This window comes from Macaca nemestrina, chromosome 3 (assembly GCF_043159975.1).
Source record: "Macaca nemestrina isolate mMacNem1 chromosome 3, mMacNem.hap1, whole genome shotgun sequence".
NCBI lineage: Eukaryota > Metazoa > Chordata > Mammalia > Primates > Cercopithecidae > Macaca > Macaca nemestrina.
The window spans coordinates 49,170,647-49,182,172 of NC_092127.1; the positions used below are offsets into that span (position 1 = coordinate 49,170,647).

At 44.7% G+C, this 11,526-nt stretch overlaps 1 protein-coding gene across 1 annotated transcript in view; it reads left to right on the forward strand.

Annotated features, from left to right (window-relative positions):
* Window positions 1-11,276, forward strand: part of LOC105493279 (uncharacterized) — a 96,032-nt gene extending 84,756 nt beyond the window's left edge. The window contains exons 4-6 of the mRNA XM_071093011.1: window positions 1,319-1,481; window positions 3,205-3,344; window positions 9,723-11,276. Coding sequence (XP_070949112.1) covers window positions 1,319-1,481; window positions 3,205-3,308 — 267 coding nt within the window. The 3' untranslated portion in view covers window positions 3,309-3,344; window positions 9,723-11,276. The remainder of the gene's footprint in view (window positions 1-1,318; window positions 1,482-3,204; window positions 3,345-9,722) is intronic.
* Window positions 11,277-11,526: the final 250 nt, after the last annotated feature.

The following is an 11,526-nucleotide window of genomic DNA, read 5'->3' on the forward strand; positions in this document are numbered from 1 at the left end:
TTGGGTGGCATGGTTTACTTAGTCCTTTCAAACCTTGAAATCCCATGAACCTAGAACTTGAAACATAGTGGTCAGATGTGGGCCTAGAGAGGAGAATAATCCTTAACGGTCTCCACTAGCCCAAGAAACAGAGCACAGGCCACTAAAATTTTCTGCTGTCAATATTTGTACTCATTTCCTCCCAGTCTTTGAATAGGAGCATTTAGTAGGTTGGTCAGCTGGGTACAATTGTTTGTACCCACGAAAATTCTCTAGGGCCCATTTTTTCCTGACAGTGAGTTGGGTATTTAGATAGAGAATTGCATTCATGCATGCAGGGGACTTTCATGCTTAGGCACACCCTGAAGCAATAATGTCTTAGCTCAGGAATCACTTAATTTCCACAGTGGCATCTGGTACTTCCATGAGAAGTAAGCTGAGAATTATTATGCAGGTTACTGCCCCCTCCTCAATATCTTTCCTTGGTAGTGACACTACCTTATTCTGCCTCCACACATTCCTGTCCATCACTGGAGAGATTCACTGGAAGTTTGAGGGAAATGGCATTCCAAGTGAGTGGCCTGGGCTGACATGCCTGGGACATCCCCGAGGCTGCCACTCTCAGCATGATTGGTGCTTCGGATGCCATGGTGGTTGCCACACCTGCCAGTGTTGAGTTTAGGCCCTGGTTACAAGTGTCTCTGTGTTTTGTTTTTTAATGTGTTTTGGACCCAAAGGGCCTTCTTTAACTTGTTTCCAATTTAGCAAAGCAGTAAAAAGTTATGGCTGAATGGGGAAAGCTAAGTTAAAAGTTGGTTTCTGGGAACCCTCACCCTAAGCTTTTGCTGCCTGGACATCTTCCCCTTCTTTTCTGAAGAGCCCCCAGTCGCTGGCTCTGCTTTACTCTCCCCCTGATGGCTGCCTCCATGAATCCTATACATGGGATTGTTCCATCACCACGGTGGCCATGGAAGTGGATCACTCAGATCTCCTTTTAAGGGGGTCTGCTGTGAGGAACATGGCTGATGGACAGCCCTCAGCCGCTGCACCTTTGGATACACTGTGGGGTTCTCTGGAGAGCTTCCAGCCAATGACAGGGAACAGTAGGGGTACTGGACCATCCATTCCTGACTGATGTGGAATTTTCTACTCAGCAACTATGGCTTTGGGTCTTCCCATTGGCCTGGCCAAGACTTACCTAAAACCGCACTGTGGTCCATTGCAATCCTTCCTTTCTTCCTATCCAATACTTCTTTCCGTCTCTTCTTCAGTAGGTGTCAGACTGGCATTTCCATCTCAAGACTCTCTGACAACTCCTGCTCCTCTCTTATTCTTTTAGTCTACCTCAACAAATAGCTTACACCTCCAATCCTGTCTTGGCATGCCCTGCTCAAAAGACACAGGACACACCAGGAGTGATGTGAGGAAACAGGTCGTAAAGATAAGGCTTTGCGACTGGGTTACTCAGGTCCTCCCCAACAAGGAGGAGCCCATCTTGAGGGGTATGCGGGGTATGGTAATTCCCTGGCACCTAGTGGCAGCACAGTTGTTTAAGATTTCATGGGATAAAACGTTCTGCTGGGGGAGAATGGCTTTGCATGTGCAATGATTCAGACATCTGAAAGATATAGGGGGAAACACATAAGCTACACGTACAGTGGAGTTTGCTGGCTGCTACTAAGTAGTACAAGTATCCTATAGGGGAATAGTGAGAAACCAAGAGCAGTTGACATACAGATAAAAGCTAAGAGTGGGAGTCAGAGGACCTTCCTGGTAGTTTATAGGAAACCTCTTCTCTCCTGCACTGGAAGAGCAGACACAGCTGAGCTGCCAACTCGGAATCTGATAGTTACAGTTTCAAAGCCCCAGTGATGCTTAAACTAATTCAGATCTCCTATGAAATCAGGGTCCCAGTTGGGGAAACATGAGACCCTAAAAACTGGGATGGGTATATCGGGGTGGATGGTCCCAAGGGCTTTGTTGCTCTAGATTCCTCTGAAGCCTCAGAGCTTCCAGAGGTGGCTCCCCCAGAATAAGAACTAGGATTTTTCCAATTCAGAAAGATACAGCAACATCCCCTCCTCAGCAAGGTAACAGGTGCTCCCCTCAGAAATTGTCCCATCTCTTATTCTGGCTTCCAGGTCAATAACTAAGATGAAATTTCAGCATACTCCAGTCAGGAATATGTTGGGTTTCATAAGGAAAAAGGAGATTATATCCTAACAGAGCTGTGAGAATTAACTAGCATAAGCCATCAAGAACCAGAAGAGTACCAGTCAGGCACAGTGGCTCATGCCTGTAATCCCAACACTCTGGGAGTCCGAGGTGGATGGATCACTTGATGTCAGGAGTTGGAGACCAGCCTGGCTAACATGGCAAAACCCTGTCTCTACTAAATGTACAAAAATTAGCTGGGCATGGTGGCACGCGCCTGTAGCCCCAGCCACTTGGGAGGCTGAGGCACAAGAATCACTTGAATCCAGGAGGCAAAGTTTGCGGTGAGTCAAGATTGCACCACTGTACTCCAGCCTAGGTGACAGAGCAAGACCCTGTCTCAAAAAAAAAAAAAAAAAAAAAAGAACCAGAAGAGTACCCCTGGAAGATCAAGGTGGTTGAACATAAGATGGGGGGTGACAGAGATGGTCAGTCAATGAGAATGCTGCCACAATCAGAAGAAGGCAAGAACAGAGGAGCAGGAGGTGGAGGGTGGTCCTTCTAATAAACAGTCATCATCATTCACCTATTTCCCAGGTCTGAGAAGATTTTCAGACCTGGGCCTCATTTACCTAAGAGGTGGCAGGATCCATAAGTAGAATGACACTATAACACCGTGGCAAGCATAAACTATAATGAGTTCTCTAGTCCTTTCCTAAATAAACTACACACACTGGGGAAAGGAAATTCATCAGATATTTTGAGGATGATCAGACACAAGGTCTGAGCTGGCGTTGATACCTGGAGACCTGCAGTATTATCACAGCCCCCTCAATAGAGTTGAGAAATCAGATGGATCCTGAAGAATGACCATTGCCTACTGCAGGCTTAGTCAAGCAGTAATCCTGATCAAAGCTGCAGTGCCTGATGTGATTTTATTCCCAGAACATACTAAGAAGCCTCAGGTACATGGTACATGGTCATTGATTTGGCGACCAAGAAATGATATCGATTATAATTTGTTTTTGTTCTGGTGCTTTTCAAATTCACTCACCCTCTGCCATAATATAGTCCCAGGAGACCTGGACCTTGTGGACATCCTGCAGAATGGCATATGGAGCCATTACAAAGATGGCATCATGCTGACTGGGCAAGATGATAAGAGGTTGCTATAGACCAGAGGCCTTGGGAAGACACATGCCCTGCAGAAGGTAAAGTATATGAAGAATCAGGGGGCTGCCACCACGTGAAGTCTTTAGGACTCCAGAATATAATCTTTAAAGTAAAAGACAAATGTCTTGCATCCCCTATCACAATAAAAGGAAGCACAGCACCTGATAGGCCTCGTTGGCTTCTTTTGGAGATAGCACATTTCATACCTACCAATACCACACTCAAGAATATTGGGTGACACAGAAGACTGCCAGCTTTCAGAAAGCCCAGGAGCAAGAATGGGCTCTGCAGCAGATCCAGGCTGTGGGGCAAGCTGCCCTGCCACTCAGGCCATAAGGTCCAGCAAGCCCTATTGTGTTGGGACAGCCAATATTAGAAAAAAGATATACCGTGGAGTTTATGGCAAGTCCCAATGAGAAAACAATAATGCAGGCCTCTGGGGCTCTGGAACAAGGTTATGCCATCTATAGCAAAATTATTATATGCTTTTTGAGAAAGCCCCCACATGTTTCTGAGCATGGAATGCTCAGAATGGAATGCTGGACCATGGAACATCAAGTGACCATGCATACAGACTGTCCATTATGATCTGGGGTTGTTTGTTTGTTTATTTGTTTTTGAGACAGAGTCTCACTCACTCTGTTTCCCAGGCTGGAATATAGCAGCACGATCTCAGCTCACTGCAACCTTCACCTCCCGGGTTCAAGTGATTCTCCCACCTCAGCCTCCCAAGTAGCTAAGACTACAGGCACGTACCACCATGCCTGGTTAATTTTTGTATTTTTAGTAGAGATGGGGTTTCACCATGTTGGCCAGGTTGGTGTCGAACTCCTGACCTCAGGTGATCTGCCCACCTCGGCTTCCCTAAGTGCTGGGAATACAGGCATGAGCCACTGCGCCCTACTCAATCCAGGTTCTTTTGAAACTGCCAATTCCTGAGGTCACATAGGCTCAGCAGCAGTCTATTGTAAGATGGAAATGAGTGGAACCAAAGGCATGGGGGAAGTTGCATGAACAGGGATCCCAGACCTCCTGTCACCCTCCACAATTCCATCCACTATCCCCAGCTCTTACCTCTTGTCAAAGTAGTGTCCCACGTGACCAGCTGAAGAAAGAAAGAGGAGAAAGCCCAAGGTTGGTTTATGATCTGTGAGGGGTCTGAGATTTTACCCTGCCTGTAAGCTAACAAGTTATCCTGACACTGTTGTATGGCTGCTGGCAGAAGATTTAAGGTCAGAGACAAAGAACTGTATTACTCAGCACAATCACAGCAGCCAGAGTATCAGCATTTTCTTACACCAGTTCCCTGAGCTCTCATTCCTATACAGCAATGCAAAAAAATGCTAGGTGACACCTGCACATGCAGTGGGCTACATTACAGAAAAGACTCTGAGCTTGGGGAACCCAAATCTTCTATAGTGGGCAGTAAGCATGCCTGCTCTTTGCTCTGGAGGGAGACACTAACTCTAACTTTCAATGCCGTTTACGATACAAACCTCCTGAAGAAGAGGGGCTGGAACGAACGCAGTCCATATTACAGCCATATTCAGGGGGTTGCCTTGAAAGACAGTAGAGATTGGAAACTTCTCAATGGGTAGAGCAGTGAGCAGTGAGCAGTGCACCTGACCATCCACTTTGTGACCTGAGCTGAGAATACGGTAGTCCCCTTTATCCTTGGGGGATGTGTTCCAAGACCTCCGAAGATGCCTGAAACGGCAGATAGTACCAAACTTTACATATATATATGATAAAGTTGAATTTATAAATTAGGCATAGTAAGAGATTAACAACTATAGTCAATAATAAAATAGAGCAATTATCACAATATACTGTAATAAAAGTTATATGAACATGGTCTCTCAAAATATCTTATTGCACAGTACTGCAGGTCACTGAAACCATGGAAAGCAAAACCACAGATAAGGGGGTCGACTGTATATAGACTCCTGGGCTGGCCAGAAGCCTGGGAGAAAGACTGGTGGGGAGTCCTGGGGGAGAAGCATGTCAATGGACACATAGCATTGAGCATTAAGTGTCAAGATTGCTGCACTACACTTTAATACCCACGGAAAGTAATGGGTGTTACTTTTAATCCTCACAGAAGAGGTACTGAACAACCAAGTAGACAAAATGATGCAGCCAGCTGCTGTTAGCCAGTCTTTGCTATCAGCTTTCTCTGAGCTGGCAGGAGAAGCACATGAATGGAACCGCCACAGGGACAGAGATGGAGGCTGCGTATGGACCCAAAACTGCGGGCTTCCACTTGACAAGGCTGATCAGGATACTGCTGCCTTTGAATGCACAACCTGTTGGCACTAGTTGGAACTAGTGCCCATGAAATGGCAGTAGTTCTTAAGGAGCCCAATGGACCATGTGATGACAAGTCACTTACACTGGGTCCCTGCCATCCTGGAACAGTCAGCAGTCCACAGGTATGGGTACCAATCTCAAAACGAATTTGCCCTGTCTGCCCACAGAGTCTCAGCCGACACCACTCTCCAAGGGTTTACAGTATCCCTAATCCACAGTCTCAACATCTCAAGTAATACAGCATCCAACAGGGGACCCACTTCACAGTGAAGGAAATGAGGGGGTGGAGCCATGGGACACACTCACTCTATCACCTGTCACACCATCCAAAAACAGCCAGCCTTGGAATCCTGAAAACTCACTCGAAAAGGGCAGCTGATATGCTGACTCAGAGGGGATGGGACATCATTCTCTAGGACGCAGTGTGTGCATTAAGTCAGAGGCCCCTTTGTGGTGTTGTGTCCCAGTGGGAAAAGTACATGGGTCCAGGAATCAATGAATGGAAGCAGCAGGGACCCTCCTTAAATCTATGACTATTGGTTCAATTGGTACTTCCTGCCCCACAACTCCAGGCTCTGCAATGTTAGAGTCCTGGTCCCCAAAGGAGTACACTTTTGCAAGGGGACACAGCAAGACACATTTGTGTCTGCTAGCATCTGTGTTTATGGGCTGTGTGTGAGGTCATGTATGTTGTGTAGTAGTGAGTGTGTGTGTCATGTGTGTGGACGTGGAAGAGATTTCTGCATGTGTGTGCATCGTGTGTTGTGTGATCAGGTGTGTGGTGTGTGGCATGTGTATGTATGTGATGTATGTGATGTATGTGTGGTATGTGTATGTGGTGGAGCTGTGTATGTATGTGGTATGGGGGTGTGATTTGTATGGGGGTATATAGACATGTGTGATACATGTGTGTAGTATGTGTATATTTACATGTACTGTGTGAACATGTGTGGTATGTGTAGGGGGTATGTGCATGAGGGTGATGTGTGTGGTGTGTGTACATGTGTGTAACTTGTATATGTGTGTGTAGGGTGTAGGGGCACATGTATGTATATGTGGTATACATACATGTGTGCTGTGTGGTGTTTTGTGTGTATATACTTAGTGTTATGTATGCACGTGTATGATGTGTGTGTATGTAATGTGTGATGTGCCAGGGGTATGGGTGGTACATGTGTATATATGTTTGTGGTATGAATATGTGTGTGTGCATAGGAGGATTTATGTATGTGTGTAGTGTGTATGGTGTGTACTTATGCGTGTAGTGTATAGGAGTATGTTTTTATGTGTGTGAGGTGTAAGTGCGTGTTTTGTGTGGGGTATTTGCATGGTGTTTGCATGTGTGTACAAGTGTGCACTATAAGTGTGGTATATATATTTGTGTGACATGTAATATTTATGTATGCATATATATGTGATCTGTAGGAGGTATGTATTTATATGATGGGTTTATCTACATGTACATAGTATGTATAGAATTGTGGGTGTGACGCATGCATGTACATGGGGGTGTGCAGGTGTGATGTGTGATGTGGAGTGTAGGTCATTTGTATGCATGTGTAGTATATCTATGTGGTATCTATACGTAAAAGTGTGTGATGTGTGTGGTGCATGAGTACAGCATGGGATTGATATGTGCGTGTGTGTGATAAATATAGATCTGTATATATGTGTTGTATGTGGCATATGTGTGTGGTATGTGTGTAAAGCGTGAGGTGTATGTACAAGTGTGGTGCATGCAGTATGTGTTCATGTGGTATGTGTGCCCTCTGTGTGATATGCATGTGCACACACGTATGTGGTGCATGTAGTGTGTGCACATATGTTGTGCATATGTGGTGTGTGGTATGTGTGCATGCATATGTCTGTGGTCTGTGTGTGGCAGTTATGTGCATGACGTGTGTCTATGTGTGTGGTATATGTATAGAGTATGTATGTTTACACACATGGTACACATAGTGTATGCACATGAGTGTGGTGTGTGGTGTACATATGGTGTGGCCTGTGTGTAATGTGCATGTGTGTCCATGTGTTTGGTGTGTGTGTGTACATATGTGTGATATGTGGTATATGTAGGTGCATAGCCTGTGTGGTATGTGCACATGTGTGTAGCATGTGTACATATGTGTGGTGTATGGTATATGCATGTGCATGGTCTGTGTGGCATGTGCACATGATGTGTATGTAGTGTGTGTGCATATGTGTGGGTATGGTAGATGTATGTACATGGTCTGTGTGGCATGTGCACACGATGTGTCTGTGTAGCATGTGTGTACATATGTGTGATCTATGGTATCTATATGTACATGGTCTGTGTGGCAGGTGCACATGGTATGTGTGTAGCGTGTGTGTACATATGTGTGGTATATGGTATATGTATATGCATGGTCTGTGTGGCGTGTGCACATGATGCGTGTATGTAGTAGGTGTTACTGGTGTGTGTGTGGTCTTCCAGCTGGGTAGTCAGGAAGCCCTCTGGGGGAAGCTGGTATCTCTTCTTTCTCTCACTTCCGTCCCAGAGTACCTCAGTACTCTGCAAGATCTTGAGAGTATTGCCTGATGAGAGTCCATTTCCCAAGTAGCTTAGAGGCTGCATGACTCCCACAGTCGTCCTTGACAGCGGCTCCAGCACCCCGCCTCCTGCACACACTACACCGCCCAGTATTGCGCCAGAAGCTAACCAACCGTGATATTGGCAGTCATGCTCGCGCGCTCAAGCCACCCGTGTGCACGTGAGGAACGGCGCGGGCGCACGGCTGCACATGCCGCCCAGTCTGGGCTCCAAACAGCACTGCATTCTAAATGAGCGAGCTGGCTCATTAGAGGGAAAAGCAGTCTATAATTTCATGTTACATCGCCTTTTGGCTCTGCTTTGTCTTTGCAGACACCAGATCTCATCTGTTGGAAGCTGCATATGGCTTGTTAAAAGGACAGAGTTTGGGAGGGGCAACAGTGGGTCTCGCAGGCCAGATGCCACCACCCTATCCCTCCCTCTGTTTTTTTTTTTCTTTTTTTTTTTTTTTTTCAGCCTTTAACATTTTTCCCTTCCTTGGCTTAGCCTTCTTTCACCTACCCGGTAAAAACGGTGGGCTGGTAATAACTACCATTTATCAAGTACCTACTCTATGCCAGCCACAATTGTATGTGATCTCTGATCCTCACAACAAGCCAGCAAGGTAAGCATTTTTTTTTTTTTTTTTTTTTTTGGAAACAGAGTCTCGTTCTGTCACCCAGGCTGGAGTGCAGTGACTCAATCTCGGCTCACTGCAACCTCCACCTCCCAGGTTCAAGCAGTTCTCCTGTCTCAGCCCCCGAGCACCTGGAATTACAGGTGCCCACCACATTCGGCTAATTTTTGTATTTTTAGTAGAGATGGGGTTTCGCCTTGTTGACCAGGCTGGTCTCAAACTGCTGACCTCAGGTGATCTGCAGCCTCGGCCACCCAAAGTGCTGGAATGACAGACGAAAGCCGCCACGCCCAGCCCAGCAGTGTAAGCATTCTAACACCATGCTGCAGATAAGGAAACTGAGTCTGGGAGACTGGAGGATATGCCTGCAGAGAGATGCATGGATGCAAACCAAGTCTGTCCGGCTCTTCCCTCTGTGTCAGTTAAACACATGGCCACTGTACTAACTGCTTAGCAATGTCTTGGTTCATTGAAAAGGGGAAGAGATTTCTAACCTACCTAACCTTTATTACAAGAGAAATGCTGCATTCTCACTTAAGTATCTCCTGAAATTGTGAAAAGCCCTATTTCTGTACTGCTTCTCTTGGCATCTCCATAATCCAAAAGACAAAAGTTATAATCTAGAGATGCTTACAAAGTGTCCTAGCTTTTTACCACCCCATCCTAGAATACAGTGAACAAAAGCTCCTGTCCTGCCAACTTTGTCACTGGTCTTTGTCTTTGAGGTACTGGTCCCTTGGCCATTGCTGGTTTTCTATAGCAGTAAATCATACCCCACATCAAATAAGTACACTCTCTCCCATTTATTTTAGTTCAGTCATCTGATATTTTCAAAGGTTTGTTTGTGACAAAGATGTGCTCTGCCACAATTTTCCTCCTATCATCTAAATTATCTCTTCTCTCTTTTGGCTCCTTAAGAAAAACCTGCTCCTGATTACAAGGATATGTCAATTGCAGGGAGGCAGAGGAAGAAATACAACATGTTGGCTATTGAACACAATTTTGGAGTAAGACCTTGGGACCCAACTCCTGTTTACTTGATATACAAACTGAGACGTGATAAGTTTGCCTCAATTCTCTGAGCCTCAGTTTCCTCATCTGTTGTGAGGAAAATAATGCATGGAAAGCTCTTGACACAATGGCTGGCACACAGTGACAGTGCAAGACGTTAACTATTATCATTAGAGTTTTCAATTGGAATGAATAGGAGACTTAAATTTGCATGATTGTACTTTACAGTAAGCCATTAATGATGCATTCATTTAGTTTTCTACTCCCAAAGAACATAGATTTGATTAATTATAACAAGAATTTAAAAATATTTCCATTATTCAGAAATAACCTACAGAGTCTAAGCTGTCCTTTCCTTCCTCCCTTTTTCCCAATCTTTTTTTTTTTTTTTTTTTTTTTGAAAGAAATAGCAATTATGTAGTCAGGTTCACTGGCTCTTTCTTCTTCTCCCTGGTAACAGGCTAAGTCTTAACCTTGATTAGGCAGCATCACATCTGATCTAAGTTCTCCCCAGCTTTCAGCCCAGCCCCTGCTTCCCCAGGCTTCAGAGTGCAGCTCTGCACCACCCTCTCCACCCCTGCTTAACATCAGAACATTGCCAAAGCTAAGCATCTATAAAATGTTTCTTTTGAATAGTTGGCTACCTACTTGGATTATCTTTTTCCTTCCCCCAGAGGCAAAAATTGGACCACTTAATCTATACTGTAGGACAGTCTTGCCCCTCAGAAAATACTTGAGCATATTAAGTTGTTTTGAAATGGATCTGAGAAGCGGAGTTCTGAACCATGCCCACAAACTTCCTAGCCTCATCACACTGGCATTCTTTCATAGCCCCAAAGTACTTCCCACTTGCCCTTCCTATGAATGCAAGTAAAGCAAAACCTTTTGACAAAGGAAATTAAGAGGGATCAATTTTTTTTTCCTGTGAAATGCAAAACCTATTTCTCAACTGTAAAGTACAAAAAGAGAGAGATCAAGTTGACATTTAGGAAAATTGAACATTGATAAGTAAATTGCCTTCACTCAGTCTCTTAGGTTCTCTCTTCTTTCCCCCTACCCCACCACACCCCGTGGCCCCGCTCTCTCTCTCATACACACAGCTGAAGGTATCTTTAAAGGGTACCTATTTCCTGCAGATCATGCTTATGTTAATCTCACTTCAAGTACAGATGCACCGAGGACATTACAGGGTCAGTCATTCTTGTCCACAAAGCTTTAGATTCCACTACATTATTCAAAGTGGACAAATGGACAATGGACTTTTGTGCCCAGACCTGCTCACTAATAGAGTGACCTCCTTGTTATGGGTGAGCATATATTTGATGCTAAAACTGCTGCAAATTTTTATCAGCATTTAATCTTGAGACTGTGAATTACTACATCCTGCATGTGTTGGTACCTTACTTTGATTAAAAATGGGATAAATCAGTGAGAGAGTCTTTTTATCCAAGGCCATGTTCCTTTCACATGAAGGTCATATACGGGCTAATTGGACAAAATATAAATCATGTTTCTTTCCACATTCAGTTTTAGATCCTGACCTGTTTTGTGTCAAGAAATCACAGGGAGCCCAACCTGTATCATCAAGATTGTTTTGATTCACAGATGATTTCCTTAAATCGTAGTGTGATGACATTCAATGCAATTCCAAAATTTAAAATGGAGAGTTCAGAAGGACATTTTTAAAAAATGCTTGTAGTGTTATAGGAAA